We start from the raw sequence: 17,228 nt of genomic DNA on the forward strand, positions 1-17,228 counted from the left end.
GGCGGGTTTAAATGTCCAAGGTGTGTTTCTATGGGAGCCAATCAAATTGTCGTTCTCATGCTTTAAAAAAAATCCAGTTGGAACGCAATTGCTCCATGCAATTTCATAATGAGCAACCCAAACACACTGGACCGTCAACGACAAGAGCGCTTTTCCGCACAGGAATCAGCAATACTTACGACCGAAGTATGGCTGGACCTCTCCGGCTGACCAATGGTGTAACTTCATAACTCGGCCGACCAATGGTGTAACTTCATCACTCACAGACATTTGCTTTGCAGGGCTGGCCCCACTGTTGCGGTCCAGCCAAAAACAGATTTACCTGTCATAAAGACCTGTTCCTGTGCGAGTCCATTAAAGTTGGGAGATCTAAATAAAAAAAAACCATCATGCACAGTGAATCCCGCAGACCGTATTTGAAAATAAATCATAAAAAGATCATTTAAAATGTCAAAATAAATTCAGTATTTGCTGGGCAATGTTGTAGATTTTTTCACTCAAATAAACCATTCCGTTTGCTTGGCTGGCTGTAGATGAAGCAGCTCTTCTGCCAGCTGATTCCTCCTCGCCCGTGCTGCTGGGGTATCTCGGTTCATTAATATGCATCAGCACATGCAGTTCAGCATCCCGCCTTCTAAAGTCCTATAATGTGTCCTCATTTATGTCTGAGACATCCATGACTTTGGCAACGTTATGCAACGCACAACACACCACAAAGGATATTCAGGCCTTCTGAGGGCTGTATTGTAAAATTCCACCAGACTTATGCAAACATCTGAAGTGTGTTTTCAGCATTCCATATGTCCTCTCTATTGGGCTACAGTGCATGTTTTTGTGAGTTTTTAATTGAATGACTATTCACACACTCTTATATTATCGTCAGCCATGTCTTTAAAGAATAGAATTGTCCCCTAACAGCCACCCCTCCAGGAGGGGGATTCCCCCAGAAGACTGCAGGAATGACAGTTGGTCAATATAAAGTAGTCATGTTTTAATCCAGGATAATCTGCAAATACATGTGTAACCATACATTTATCGCAAAACTTCAGGGTTACTGTTCACATGTATTATGGCCCATTTTATTTGTCATGTTCATTCATTATTGTGATATAGCACACCTCTTCAAGTGTATATTTCACACTCTGATACAGCACACCTCTTAATATGTTTGTCTCACCCTGAAACAGCACACTTCTTCCTTGTTTATTTCTCACTGATACAGCACACCTCTTCATGTGTTTATTTCACACTGATACAGCACACCTCTTCACTTGTTTATTTCACACTGATACAGCACACCTCTTCATGCGTTTATTTCACACTGATACAGCACACCTCTGTGTTTATTTCACACACTGATACAACACATCTCTTCATGTGTTTATTTCACACTGATACAGCACACCTCTTCATGTGTTTATTTCACTCTGATACAGCACACCTATTCATGTGTTTATTTCACACTGATACAGCACACCTCTTCATGTGTTTATTTCAGTCTCTAATACAGCACACCTCTTCATGTGTTTATTTCACTCTGATATAGCACACCTCTTCATGTGTTTATTTAATACTGATACAGCACACATCTTCATGTGTTTATATCACACTGATACAGCACACCTCTTCATGTGTTTATTTCAGTCTCTCCTGCACACTCTAATGAAGCTGAAGAAGGATGAAAAGCTGAAACTGTTCCAGAGCCATCTGAGTCAGGATTTCCCTGAATGCTGTCTTGAAGATCAGAGTCTGCCTGAAGATCCTACTTGGCTGGATATGTTTATGAATTTTATTAAGGAATTGTTTGACAGTCATGAAGTTGATGATTACCCAGAATGCACTGAGAGAGAGCAGGAGGATCCTGAGGCCCTGTACATGGTTGAGAAGATGCTGGAGACCTGTGGCAGTGAGAGGTCTCTGAAGATCACACTCCACATCCTGAGGAACATGAAGCAGGAGGATCTCGCTGATTCACTGGAAAGACATGAGCACAGTAAGATCTTTTTCGTTGCTACTGTGTGTCAATTAGAATTTTGAAAGCAAATCTAACAGTGCAAATCTAACAGTGATCAATGTTCTGATTTACAGCATCTATACTTTCATAATACTGTTTTACATTGACAATATTATGTACTGCATATAAAAGGCCAAAAATAACATTTATTTATTTTACATTTAAATGTATTAAAATATTGTCTCAAGCTGTGATTACAATGACAAGCAAATGAACAAGATTAAATGTCCCTGAGGGGGGGGGGGGGGGGTCACTTCACATTTCTCTCTCTCATAAAAAAAAACGCTTTGCAAAAAGAAATGATCTCATAAAAAACACGTTTTCAACGTACAAAAATGCCAAGTTACTCAAAAGTATTGATATCAAAATGACGCCAAGTTACGGTACAAAATGACTTGAAAGAATTGAGGAAATATTGGGTAGCATTGCTTTGGAATACATTTTATTTAATTTCGGCGAGGCAAGATAGCCTATATTGTTTGTAGTACCGTAACTTGGCGTCATTTTGATATCAATACTTTTAATGGCAGGCCTGGATTTTGGCAGTCTGAATGAATGAGTTATAGATGGTGTATGTCTTTTATGTGTGAGTAACTTGGCATTTTTGTACGTTGAAAATGTGTTTTTTATGAGATCATTTCTTTTTGCAAAGCGTTTTTTTTATGAGAGTGAGAAATGTGAAGTGACCCTGTAAGAAACGGTTGTGGATTATGGCTATCCTTGTGTGAATTTGTACAGTCTGATGAGCGTGTACCGTTTAGCAGTTTCGGTTTGCTATATATGTAAAACAGTGGCTGTGACAAAGGGTGCGGTGGCGTAAGTATAAACGCATCAGAAGCGCAGGTGAAATATGGCTGGTGTATGTACTCACGGATTTGACTGCCATCCAACGAGCCTTGATTGACAAAAGAATCAGCAAGCCTGTAGAATTAGAGCTCCCTAGGTCGCAACTTGTATTCCCTTCTGTCCTGCTCCGTTGTCTGTTATTTTGTGGAGATGCACTTTTAGTGTTTGTAAGGTTTATAAGGCATTTTGATAGGCTTATCTGTAGGTAGGAATCCTCTTCGCTGTTTTGCTAAGCTAGAACCGGAAAACTTGATAGTGGAGAATAGGAGCAGATGCATATGTCCCAGCAGGCTTTGCATATGAGAAAATAACAACAGTGTGAGAGAAATTAGGATGAAATGATGAAATTGCATAGTTGAAACAATATGTTTTTAGCAGAATGGGCATGTAGGTGAAGGTTGACATGATCACAGACTATAGTGCGGAGTAAATAAAGTGACCATGAGCGAGCTTAGTTTCCTTATGGAATGGTATATATAACTGCCGCTACAAAATAGTAGCTGTTAAAGTGGAGGGTTAAGTAACGTGTGAAATCTATTGCACTGATGTGCTTTTCTCATATTCATTATTAGTAGTTATGCTTATGAGTGAGTCATGATTTTAAATGTAATGTTTTAATGGGGAGTTGCAGAACGTACATACGTAGTAATTGTTTGTATGTGGCTAGATAGAGAACAGGGCGAGGTAACATGAATGTAGAAACGTGGCGTTTGCTGATAAGAAGGTTTTGTACAGTAGCCAAGTGAAGAAATATAGTTAGTAGAAATGGCACAGTGGTGAACTGGTGTAACTTTTAAATAAAAGGAATACATTTGCCGTCATGAAATGCATATGGGTGGCCGTGAGTGAGTTTTGATAAAGCAAATATAAAAGCGTAAGAAAACATTAGTGTAAAAGAGGAAATTATCTGCCTGAGGGCGAGTCGGGATTCAGTCCTCAACCGGAGGTTTACCAGTCTGTGGTTTTACCATGACATAGCTATGCAATGTGTGAAATATCATTAGCAAACCTGAGGTAGCTCAGGAGGTAAGAGCAGTTGTTTCTTCTTAAAATCTGTTATTGAAAGGGAAATTATTATCTTATTTTAAACAATTATTTATCATATTTCCTCTTTTCAGATGAATCCATAAAGAAAGCCCAGCAGGCACTGAAAATTCATCTGAAGCAGAAGTTTGAGTGCATAGCTGAAGGTTTAGCAAAGCAGGGTCACCCAACCCTCCTCAATGAGATCTATACAGAGTTGTACATCACAGAGGGGGGAAGTGGGGGGGTCAATAATGAGCACGAGGTCAGACAGATTGAGACACCATCCAAGAGACAAACCACACAGGAGACTGCAATCCTCTGCAATGACATCTTCAAGCCTTTACCTGGACAAAAGAAACCCATCAGAACTGTGCTTACAAAGGGCATCGCTGGCATTGGGAAAACCGTCTCTGTGCAGAAGTTCATTCTGGACTGGGCAGAAGGAGAAGCCAATCAGGATGTTGATTTCATCTTCACTCTCCCTTTCCGAGATCTGAATGTGAAGAAGGAAAGAGCATTCAGTCTGATGCAACTTCTGCAGCACTACTTTCCACAGCTGAAAGAGATCAAAAGTGTTGAAGGTGATGAAGTCAAAGTTTTATTTATTTTTGATGGTCTGGATGAGTGTCGACTTCCTCTAAATTTCCAAAGCAATGAGAACTGCTGTGATGTAACAGAGTCATCATCAGTGGATGTGCTGCTGACCAACCTCATTAAGGGGAATCTGCTTCCCTCTGCTCTCCTCTGGATCACCTCCCGACCAGCAGCAGCCAATCAGATCCCTCCTGAGTGCGTCCACCAGGTGACAGAGGTACGAGGGTTCAATGACCCACAGAAGGAGGAGTACTTCAGGAAGAGAATCAGAGATCAGAACCAGACCAGCAGATTTATCTCACACATAAAGTCATCCAGGAGTCTCTACATCATGTGTCACATACCAGTCTTCTGCTGGATTTCTGCTACTGTTCTGGAGACAATGTTGGGTAAAGCAGAGAGTGGAGATCTACCCAAAACTCTGACTGAAATGTACACACACTTCCTGCTAATTCAGACAAATGTAAAGAATCAGAAGTATCATAACACCAATGTGACAAACTCAAAGAAGATGTCAGCATCAGATACAGAAATCATCCTGAAACTGGGGAAGCTGGCTTTTCGACAGCTGGAAAAGGGCAATCTGATATTCTATAAACAGGACCTGAGAGAGAGTGGCATTGATGTCAGTGAAGCTTCAGTGTACTCTGGGGTGTGCACAGAGATCTTTAAAGAGGAGTTTGGAGTGTATCAGGAGAAGACTTACTGCTTTGTTCATCTGAGCATTCAGGAGTATCTGGCTGCCTTCTTTGTGTTTCATTCATGTGTAAATGAGAACAGAAATGTACTCAGAGCAGAAGAATCTAAACCTCACAGTGACAGAGTGCAGCTGTCTGAGTTACACAGGAGTGCAGTGGATCAGGCCTTAGAGAGTAAGAATGGACACCTGGACCTTTTCCTCCGATTCCTTCTTGGCCTCTCTCTGGACTCCATTCAGACACTTTTAGGAGGTCTTCTGGCACAGACAGGAAGCAGATCACCTGTACCAGACCCACAGACACAGACAGAAAGCAGATCACAAAGCATTGAGAAAACAGTCCAGTACATTACGATGAAGATCAGAAAGGAGTCTTCAGCAGAGAGGACCATCAATATGTTCCACTGTCTCAATGAACTGAATGTCAACTCTCTAGAGGAGGAAATCCAGAATTCCCTCAGATCAGGAAAACTTTCTGATACAGAGCTGGAACCAGACCAGTGTTCAGCTCTGGCCTTTGTGTTACTGATGTCAGAGGAGATCCTGGATGAGTTTGACTTGAAGACCTACAACACATCAACAGCAGGTCATCAGAGACTTCTACCAGTAATCAGGAACTGCAGGAAGGCCATGTGAGTATTATGTCATTAATAATGTAGATGATTGACCACATCTTTTCACACGTTCTTTTCCTTGTCAGAATTAAGCCTTACAATTTACAATTAGGTCACATTAATTGGCATTAGATAATGTAGTTGCTAACATGAATTCATAATGAATACATTCATGAAGTTCAATAAAATTGTCAGACAAGTGAGCTAGTGCTCTCATTTAATGTTCTGAATCCAGAACATAAGCAGCATCAAATCCCAAAACTTCTCACTTTTCATTTATTTTATTTGACCTAATTTACGAATTATTTGCGAAGACACCAGTTTACTAATAAATGGTGAATTTGTTGAAAGTGAAAGGCCGTGACACACCCCTTTTGTGGACAGAAGAGTTGGACACAGGGAGTTGTGGGAAAAGGATTTCACCGGCGTTTACTGTGGGCTTAGCGAGAGAGAGACTATTCACAGAAAATAATTAAACCAAACAAAGTTCTTCTCCTTTCCCCCTCACAGGTTCCAGGTAACAAAATAATCTAGTAAAATAAAATTTGCATGAGGGTGCAGCCATCTTGGAACATGTTGTGATGTCACTGGCATGATTAGTCTCGTCTGCTCAGTTCCTATTGCTAGATGGTTGACTTTCAGTGAGCTCAGCAATGAATCATGAGAAAAGAAACTAAAGAAAAAACACACGGAGGGTCCCTTTGTATTTCCCCAGGGTGCTCAAATGACTATTGCTACACAAAACTATCATTCATTTTTACAAACTGCCTCTGATGAGACCACAACCACTGTGCTACTGGCTGCTCTAAAATGGCAGAGTCCATCTGTGGGACGGGGCGATGGGTCTGCTTGTTCTTCAGACCAGAAAACCGACTGAAGCCAGACGCTGTGGTTGGATGGGAGGACAAAATTAGTAACTAACTTACCTATGATAGAATAATCTAGCTGGCTGGCTGGTAGCTGCCGGCTATGTAGCATGAGGAACCGACAGCGCACAAACCAGATTTGTGTTGATAAACAACCATCTCTCTCTTCTGGGTTGAAAGCTCTTTGGTTTTCCCTATGGTGATAGATGACAAAGGGATTTGACATTTGTGCAACCTCATATTTATACCCCAGTGATTCAGGAAATGATGAAAGGCAGTTCCTGCAACACATTTTTAAAAATAGAATAGCATCACAAATGCCACTTTGTTTGGTTTTATTTTAAATATATTTATTTAGGGGTGAGAATAATAACCCCTATCATTTTTTGATAAAAATACTATTAGTAAAAAAAAGTTTCTTATACTAGAAATGAAGTAGTTTTTCCAAACGTTTCAGCAGAACATTTTAATCATTAGGTGTATTGTTTCTCCTATACAATCATTTTTGCTTATTTTCATGAAGAGAGCCAATTACCTGAGTTGAATGTGTAAACTCTTCTTTGCAGAATGAACAAGTGTGACCTCATAGAGGAGACCTGTGATATTGTGGCCTCAGCTCTCCAGTCATCAAACTCACCCCTGAGAGATCTGGACCTCAGCTACAATAACCTGGGAGATTCAGGAGTGGAGCTGCTTTGTGCTGGACTGATGAGTCCAAATTGTAAACTACAGAGACTGGGGTGAGTTGGGTTGTGTACTGCGTAACCTTAAGTAAACAGAATGAGTGATCATGTGTGTGTAAGGGTTTGGATTTTGTCATTAGGGGGAAGACAATTTCACTGACTCAATTTCTAAACCTAAAACCTCCATGTTTATGTGTGAATATGGGTTTGCATCATAGACTGTACAAAAATATTGTGACATCACCCATTGACTCTCCATGGGCTTGGTCAGAAGCGTATTGAAGCCCGGGAAGGGTAGTTTGTGAGCATCGCCATGTTGTACAAATTAGAGGGACATGAAGTCCACTAAGCACATGAGATACAGTGACTGAATGCCGATTTGTAGAGTTATTGTGCTATTTGAACAAGATGGTAATATTTTGTGGACCAATCAGGGACATATTGTGTCACATGTCCCTGATTGGTCCACAAAATATTACCATCTTGTTCAAATAGCACAATAACTCTACAAATCGGCATATGGGGAGACATTAGATGAAGAATAAACGCCTATTGCGGCTACTTTTTCTTGTGGAAAAAAATTATTGACTTTGACAGAGAGACTATCTACTGCTGCCAGTCATTCATATAAGTGCTCTCTGACATTAAGAACTTCAGTCATAGGAGGTAATTGTACTGCTTCTCCAGGAATCTTGCGATTCATAGACTTATGCACCAAATTTAGCAACTTAACCTGTAAAATATGCAGATCTTGCCCCCGAAACTAACAACTATCTCTAGGATCAACCTAATTAACGCTTACCCCATCTGGGTCATGAGACTAGATGTCTAATCCCGGGGCATGACCTCTAGATTATTTTATTCAAAAACATTTGGATCCCTCTGGACATTGACTCTAACAGCTATCCCAGAGGAGCTGCACATCCTGTTAGTGAAACTAACAATATGCCCAGTGAGTAACGCTTGGGCCACACTGCTTACCTCACGTGTGCGTGGCGGCTACCTCGCTGAACTGCTGCGGCCCGCAGGCATGCGTGTGTCCACACCGCCAGCGTTGCTGCTGCGGCACTGCTACTGCCAGCCCTATCTTTCTACATTGAGTTTGCCTTTGATAATAGCCATCAATAATAGAACGTTTGATTTCATTTCATTATAAATTTAATTTATATTTAGTTTACACAGAAAAAGGTTAGAAGTGTGTGCTCAATTGTAAAAATAATAATAAAAGAAATAAATAAAAAAATATACAGCAATCCCTCTTCACATTTTTTTCATGTCTGTGACATATTCAGATATAGCCTAGACATTGAAACTATAGTGAAAGGAGTCAGTTATGTCATTTTGCTGGTATGATGTCAATATGACTATCAACAGCTCTATTCACTGTCTATTTTTGCTGAGAACTGCACGCCTCACTCGTGAAAAATAGGCTCCATGCCGAAACTCTAGATGACGCGCCGCAGCAGCGAGGCTCAAGTCGCGCCTCAGACGCGCGTCTCACGCTGGCTGTGTAGCTGCTCTAAGTTGTTAACATGGGCGCCGAAATGAGAAGCAAGAGGTTCCGCGACCGTCACACACACGCGATGTAAGCGGTGTGGCCCGGACCTAAGATGCACATGGTAGGGGTGTTACCACAAAACTATATGTTTCTGTTGTAAGCTCAGTTCTCTGAAACATCGAGTGGGGAATGACATTTGGCCATAATCTCCACAGTAGCATCCAATTGCCCCAAGTCTGGCTCTGACAGACAATAGAATGTCCAATGCTAAAGGAGGTTACTACCCTTCGGGAAGAGCACACTACTACTCTTCAGTGAACATATTCGCTTCTCGTGAGGGCAGTCTTTCCACTCAATGTTTCAGGGGTTATGGCAGCAACCTAAAGTTCTCTTTCATCATCTTGAGTTTGAGATCCACTTATGGGGAGATATGGACAACTCCCAGATTGCCCTATGCTCACAGCTCTTGCTCGATTGCTTGTGCCTGACATGCACTTCCTGTTTGTGGTAGAAAGAGAGATAAGATAGTGTCTGGTGGAGTTTGGAAAAGTTTGTTACAGGATTGTATTGTGCTTTCAAGTGTGTATTTGATATTTAGTTTCAGATTTTAAAAGTAAAGTAAGATTGTTTTGCTCTCAGGGTGAAAATCTTTGTTACCATCAGGCGACAGGGAGAGAATGTTCCACTTTTTTCCTCCATTAAGCATTTGGCTAGCAAACTAGCCGGTTAGCTAATTTGGCCATCGTCTTGCTGAAGGGAGGTTTTTTGTGGTTGTTCACATTCCCAGGAGCAAATTTTAGCTTTCGGTAGATAGTTTTTTGTTTATTGTTACGTGCTAACATCAGCCATAGCATATTATAATCCAATTCCAGATAAATGTTTATTGTATTTTGACCTGTAAATCAAATATGATCTAGTACAAGGGTTATTTCAGTTATTACTATTCAGTAATGGCTATTTAATAAAGGTTTAGTTAGTTTATTATTATTGGATTGATTAATGTTCATAGATTTTTTTTCAAGTTACTAATTAAACAATTAACATTAGTTCATTAAAAGTGCCTTATTTTTCCAGTATGGTTTCTGCTACTACTTGTCCAGAGCAACCTTCTGCATTCTTAAGTTGGGGTCTTAGTGTCTCCGTCTTGGCAGTATCTTACTCTAGATTTAGGGAGGGATAAGGCAATAATTAGGGGGTAAAATGTGGCCAAAGCTGTGTGAGGGTTGCAGGATGATCGCACTTCTGGAAAGTGATTTCCAGGGGGAGTTTGTCTCCCACCAGCTTTTACAAGCCAGTGGGACAGCTGCTGCTTAGAGATACTTTCCCTTTGCAGGCAGGGGCCCAGGTGACTAAGAGCTGGTCGGTCTTTCTAAAAGCCTTAGTCTTTGTCATATATGTGTGGAGAACAGAAAAACCGTGTCCATATTAGGGGAGCATTGTGCATGAGAGATGCACTGAGAGCAAATGGAGGTCACTGACTCACTTAGCTGAGGCTAGTGTGAGCAGCAATGCTGTCTGGAGAGACAGCAATTTTATTTATAGACTCAAACGGCCTTCAGCTCCAGTGATAAATCCCATGGGGAAATGAGCTTTTTAGCAACAGGCAGAGAACAGTGAGCCCCCTTCATGAACCTGTGAATGAGGGGGTGCTGCCCCACTGCATAGTCTCTGAAACCAAAATGACAAGCAGTGATATCTGCCCGGTAGACCTTAATGGTAGAAAATTATTTTTCTTTATCAAAAAGGTTCTGTAAAAAGCACAGCACATCAGTAACAGAGCACTGGTAAGGCACTGACTGACGAGAGGCACATCATCTTTCTAACACCAGACACTTATTGTCATAAAGTGACCTGGTAGAGGGCGCTCTCGTGCTCTGGATGGTTGCAGTCACGCAACTACTGTGTTGAGGTTATGCCTCTCACAGGCCAAGCCCATAGAGTTATTCGCTCAGGGCCGGGGTGGTGTATTTCCCCGTTCACCTGAGACAGGAGGTCCGTGCGTAGTGGGAGCGTGCATGGCTGTACATAAAGGAGGGGGATAATCACTGCAGTAACATTTCCTCAATCTGGAGATGGAGACACCATTCCCCGTACAGTGGGTTTCTCCTGACAGCAGATTCACGCCTGTCCTTTTTCTCCGTATGAAAACGATCCTGAGAGGGGTTCCCTGAGTGTAAAAGTCTGTGTTTTCCCAGTGACACAGAGTTGCTGAGTGCTTGTGTGTCACTGTGAGACAGCGATGGGGATCGCACACAGGGCTGAGGTGGAGGGATGAAATCCACCCCATAAAGCCCCTCATTCTTAACAGCCCCAGTGGCATAACCTGAGAGGCTGGCACCATCAGCCCCTGTAGTCTGAGGCATGTGTGATACTGTACTCTCGAGCTCAGTTTGACATGAGAGAGACATACTCTGAGAGGTAAAATTCAGTCCGCTGATAGGCAAGCTCACATGGATACAGAGTATAAATCCACTCCCAAGAAGGTTACACTCCAGGATGGGGAGAGATTGCCCTGAAACCAAGAGACAGCAGATGCGTCAGAACTCGCTGAGTGTCCTTCACAACTCTGGGTTTTGAATTGCCAATGATCAGCCAATAGTTTGGAGCCAGACCCGCCTCTACACAAAGACAGAACACCTGTGGGCTTAGGGAAAGACCAAAGGGTAGAACTGTGTATTTGTAGCTAACACCGCGATGGGAGAAGTGGAGAAATTTCATGTGAGGGGGAAAAATGCCGACATGGAAGACAACACTCAATCGAACTGTTCATTCTTAATAAGGATGTTGATTGACTATATTTCTATAGATTAAACTGTTAAATTTCTATAAACCATTTCAATGAATAACCTAATGTTGGTGATTCAATTTTAAATTAAAGAGATGCGTCTAAATTCTTGAATTAGTGAGTCACTGTTCCCTCGTCAGGCAGCATTAGTGAAACATTATTGGTCCATTCCTGGAACATCAGTGCCATCTGAGCACGTCTTCTCAGCTGCTGGTCTTACCTTCAGTAGACTGCACACCAGACTGGCCCCACATCACACAGACATGCTCATCTTAATGTAATTAATAACTAATGTTATTATACTATAATTTATGAACTATTATTTGCAGACTGAACAGCTGTGGCCTCGCAGAGAAGTCCTGTGATATTGTGGCCTCTACTCTTCAGTCATCAAACTCACCCCTGAGAGATCTGGACCTCAGCTACAATAACCTGGGAGATTCAGGAATGAAGCTGCTCTGTGCTGGACTAATGAGTCCAAACTGTAAACTACAGAGACTGGACCTCAGCTACAACAACATGGGAGATTCAGGAGTGGAGCTGCTCTGTGCTGGACTGATGAGTCCAAACTGTAAACTACAGAGACTGGGGTGAGTAATGCTGTGTACAGTATCTCATAAAAAACACGTTTTCAACGTACAAAAATGACAAGTTGCTCACACATACAAGACATACAACGTCTATAACTCATTCATTCAGACTGCCAAAATCCAGGCCTGCCATTAAAAGTATTGATATCAAAATGATGCCAAGTTATTGTACTACAAACAATATAGGCTATCTTGCCTCACCGAAATTAAATAAGATGTATTCCAAAGCAATGCCTTGAAAGAATTGAGGAAATATTGGGTAGCATTGCTTTGGAATACATCTTATTTAATTTCGGTGAGGCAAGAGAGCCTATATTGTTTGTAGTACCGTAACTTGGCGTCATTTTGATATCAATACTTTTAATGGCAGGCCTGGATTTTGGCAGTCTGAATGAATGAGTTATAGACGGTGTATGTCTTGTATGTGTGAGCAACTTGGCATTTTTGTACGTTGAAAACGTGTTTTTTATGAGATATCATTTCTTTTTGCAAAGTGTTTTATTATGAGAGTGAGAAATGCGAAGTGACCCTGTAAGAAACGGTTGTGGATTATGGCTATCCTTGGGTGAATTTGTACAGTCTGATGAGCGTGTACTGTTTAGCAGTTTCGGTTTGCTATATGTAAAACAGTGGTTGTGACAAAGGGTGCGGTGGCGTAAGTGTAAACGCAACAGAAACGCAGGTGAAATATGGCCAGTGTATGTACTCACGGATTTGACGGCCATACAACGAGCCTTAATTGAGAAAAGAATCAGCAAGCCCGTAGAATTAGAGCTGCCTAGGTCGCAACTTGTGTACCCTGCTGTCCTGCTCCGTTGTCTGTTATTTCGTGGAGATGCACTTTTAGTGTTTGTAAGGTTTATAAGGCATTTTGATAGGCTTATCTGCAGGTGGGAATCCTGTTCGCTGTTTTGCTGAGTTAGAACCAGAAAACTTGATAGTGGAGAATAGGAGCAGACGCGTATGTCCCAGCAGGCTTTACATATGAGAAAATAACAACAGTGTGAGAGAAATTAGGACGAAATGATGAAATTGCGTAGTTGAAACAATATGTTTTTAGCAGAATGGGCATGTAGGTGAAGGTTGACATGATCACAGACTATAGTGCGGAGTAAATAAAGTGTCCATGAGCGAGCTTAGTTTCCTTATGGAATGGTATATATAACAGCCGCTATAAAATATTAACTGTTAAAGTGGAGGGTTAAGTAATGTGTGTAATCTATTGCACTGATGTGCTCTTCTCATGTTCAGTACTAGTAGTTATACTTGTGAGTCATGATTTGAAATGTAATGTTTTAATGGGGAGTTGCAGAACGTACATACGTAGTAATTGTTTGTATGTGGCTAGATAGAGAACAGGGCGAGGTAACATGAATGTAGAAACGTGGCGTTTGCTGATAAGAAGGTTTCGTACGGTAGCCAAGTGAAGAAATATAGTTAGTAGAAATGGCACAGTGGTGAACTGGTGTAAGTTTTTAATAAAAGGAATACATTTGGCGTCATGAAATGCATATGGGTGGCCGTGAGTGAGTTTTGGTAAAGAAAATATAAAAGCGTAAGAAAACGTTAGTGTAAAAGAGGGAATTATCTGTCCGAGGGCGAGGCGGGATTCAATCCTTCAACCGGAGGTTTACCAGTCTGTGACTTTGTTAGTGCAGCACCATGACATAGCTATGCAATGTGTGAAATATCATTAGCAAACCTGTCCATGGTTTTAAAGAAGAACACAGGCCAGTAAGCACAGAAGAGCTCCCGTTGAATCCATATGGCTTTGCAATATTGTAGCCAGTTAATAACAGAACGTGCAGACGGTACGTCATAATGCAGTGTATACGTTCGGTGAACGGCGGGTAGGTATGGTGCAAAAGCAATAATTGAGAAGTAGCAGACAATTATTAGTGAGGGTAACAGCAGGTTAAAAAAAAAAAAACATGTCCCTAGCTGGGCTTGAACCTACAACCCCATGTTCGCAAGATTGTAACCTTACCCACTAGGCCACAGGCAGATTAGCTGTTTAAACTGGTAATGTTTCAGAGTAAGAAGGTATGGGTATTTTGCGTGTGTATGCAAGTTTTTGATTGGGTCGTGAGGGTGAGGATTTGGCTGATGTCCGTAAAATGTCCAATGGGGAGACATGTTGTCAGTGGGATAGGCGGCAGGAAAAATAAGAATGAGAAGAAGAAGAATGAGAAGAAGAATGAGAAGAAGAAGAAGAAGAAGAAGAAAGAGAAGAAGAAGGAGAAAACGCAAAATCCCCTTAGTTTGGGGCTTTATTGTGTGGACATGTGAAGTTGTTTATGAAATCTGTCTGTTGAAATGGGGTCAGAATGTACAGAATTTAATGTTTTTAAGGGCTGAGTGTCTGTGGCTGTTGTGGTTATTTCTGTGGGGAACCCTGAAAAGTGCCAAACTCTCGGTGCTGTATAGGTATGGGGCATACCCCCGCCAAGGCGTAACTTGGCGGGATGGCATACCTGCCATCCCAAAAGCAGGAACATAAGGAGAGTCCTCACTGCCATATAGAGCACAGGGTCATTAGTTGTACCTTTCTCTGTGGAATGAAGGTGTTAAAAATAATAACCTAAGCTACGACGTAGCGGGTCGTCTGTGTGAAAGGGGTATAAGATAAAGGGGGTAGCTAGCTACAGTGGGTTGAATAAATGTTAAAACAGCATGTCAGTCATGATGCTTAAATCAAAGCTACTAGTTATCTAACTGTTAGTGCTATTAGTTCAAAACTTCTATTTGTTCAAAACATGGGATGCTGTGGCCGTGGGAATAAAAACCTAATTGAGAGATGATTAGCTAGCCCAAATGAACAAGTATGCTAAATGCACATTGTGGTGTTGTTACACACTAGCACACTGTTTAGTGGTTATCATTTAATATTGGGGGGGGGGGGGCTACAAAAGACATGTGCCCAGGGCCTCATGGGACCATGATCCGTGCCCTGCATAAAATAATAATACTGCATTGCTTTTTAGCTATTAGGAGGCCAAATCCACTTTATTTTTCTATGTTGCTAGTCTGTCCAATGTGACATTACTGTAAACTAATTACATCGCTAACATGCTTAGCAGGGGCTTAGCAAGCTAACTAGCACCCTGCAATTATAAGGTAGGCTATAACGTAGACAGTAATAATTCCATCAACAAAGCAGGGGAAAAGAAAGCTTGCTGCAGGCAGTGCTAGCGAGCTAGCTGTTAGCTAACTTAACCGTTTTGTTACAGGCTAACATTAAATTGGGATTTCCTTGGCTTTTCAGTATATTCTATGTACTGCCCTTTCAATGCAGCATTCACTACCTTGACTTTTAACATTATAACTGTTGACTTTAATATCATTTACTAGCCTGTGATGAAGTGTTTGCCACAGGTGTACACGTATTGACTGGCCGGGTCCCACAGTTTTCCATTTTCATCCTCTCTGTGGATGACCTGAAGCCACAGATCTCTTCTTTTACTGTCCTTCGCTCTTTGGGGAAGCAAAGAATATCGTAAACTGGGTTTTTTTTTTATTGTTTGAAGTGCAAAATACGACGCAGCAGCTTTTAGGCATGGTGCCACTAGTTTTTCCAATTTGCCACCGGCACTTTTGCAGTGCTTGTTTTCACCCAAAAGGGGCCGTGATCGTTCTGACGACAGGTAAATGACGTATGCTTGCTCTCATTTATGGTCACGTCACGTTACTTTGGCGAGAGGTAAATAAGGAAGAGCAAAATTTTGTATTGAATGCGGTTTCATTTCACCTTAAAGAATATTTTTCAATATTTTTAAATGGCAAAAATACAGTCTGGATAATTTGTTAAACTTAAATTGTTTGATAACTTGATGGTTACAAGTTTAGGAAGAAAGTATTATCATGATAACAGTAATGTATTTAGCTAATGGGTTATACTTGTACATTAACAGTTATTTTTTTCTATTAATAGTGATGAATATTGAGCGTCTTTGAAATGTATAGATGTTTATGAACTGAAGTGCACCACAAAAAATGCTTGCAGTAGATTCCTGACAACTCCTAAGGTTTAATATTTTTATTGGTTAATAGAGCCCAGTAATTGCCTTAGACTTTAGTGGATTAGTCAGAATACTTTATGAACTTAATTTACGCACCCCCCTCCCTGTTTTTGTGTGTACATCTCAGGAATGTGTAGGAATGTATCAACTGCCAAGGTGCAGTGTCACAGATAATTTGTGTGTGTGTGTGTGTGTGTGTGCGCGCACTTGTATGCGTGTGTATTTGTGTGTGTGTGTGTGTGTGTGGTTTCTCCACAGGCTGGGTTGGTGTAATCTCACAGGGGGCTGCTGTGATGATCTGGCCTCAGTCCTGCGTTCTCCTCACTCAGAGCTGAGAGATCTGGAGCTCAGAGACAACGAGCTGCAGGATTCAGGAGTGAAAGCGCTCTCTGCTGGACTGGAGGACCCACACTGTAAACTGCAGAGACTGGGGTGAGTACAAACACACACCCCTTCAATAAATAAGGGCTACAATGTGACTAAATACAACACTGATGTCAATGTTTCTAATGTGAAAACAGACACTCCACAGAACTGAAACAGCATGTTCCTGTTCTCCTCTTGGTAGAATTTGACTCTACACAGATGAATGAAGAAAATGAATTAGTCCTGTTTACTGAACTGTAGTGGAGTGTAAACTCAAATGCGTTTGATAATTGCTCAATCCACATCCATATTATTTTAGTTTGACACACAGCCCTGTTAGTTTATATTACATTACATTTATTTGGCAGACGCTTTTATCCAAAGCGACGTACAATAAGTGCATACAAAAGGTAATTGGAACAACTACAAAACACAGGTCCGATAAGGTACGATACTCATTTGTACTGTTATTTATAGCCATGAACGCATTGGGCTCTATTTTCGTACCAGCACAAGTCTGGTCCAAGCAGTGTATTTGCAATTTGGTAGGGCACAACGTGATTTTTTCCCGCTTGCGCCCATTTGCTAATTTTGTGGTTCGACATGAACCCATCTGCGCATAGATGGGTG

General features: G+C 41.3%; 2 protein-coding genes across 2 annotated transcripts in view; both read left to right on the forward strand.

Moving 5' to 3' along the window:
* The window catches only part of LOC118215101 (NACHT, LRR and PYD domains-containing protein 3-like), a 102,273-nt gene extending 85,430 nt beyond the window's left edge, over positions 1–16,843 (forward strand). The window contains exon 6 of the mRNA XM_035395538.1: positions 16,600–16,843. Within this exon, the coding sequence (XP_035251429.1) occupies positions 16,600–16,668 (69 nt within the window). The 3' untranslated portion in view covers positions 16,669–16,843. The remainder of the gene's footprint in view (positions 1–16,599) is intronic.
* On the forward strand, positions 1,638–12,217 carry LOC118215100 (NACHT, LRR and PYD domains-containing protein 12-like). The gene is made up of 5 exons (XM_035395537.1): positions 1,638–1,965; positions 3,993–5,438; positions 5,478–5,809; positions 7,224–7,397; positions 11,953–12,217. Exons 1-5 carry the CDS (start codon positions 1,663–1,665, stop codon positions 12,215–12,217), a joined length of 2,520 nt encoding a protein of 839 aa, XP_035251428.1. The 5' UTR covers positions 1,638–1,662.
* Positions 16,844–17,228: the final 385 nt, after the last annotated feature.

Source organism: Anguilla anguilla, chromosome 16 (genome assembly GCF_013347855.1).
Source record: "Anguilla anguilla isolate fAngAng1 chromosome 16, fAngAng1.pri, whole genome shotgun sequence".
In the NCBI taxonomy this organism is placed as follows: domain Eukaryota; kingdom Metazoa; phylum Chordata; class Actinopteri; order Anguilliformes; family Anguillidae; genus Anguilla; species Anguilla anguilla.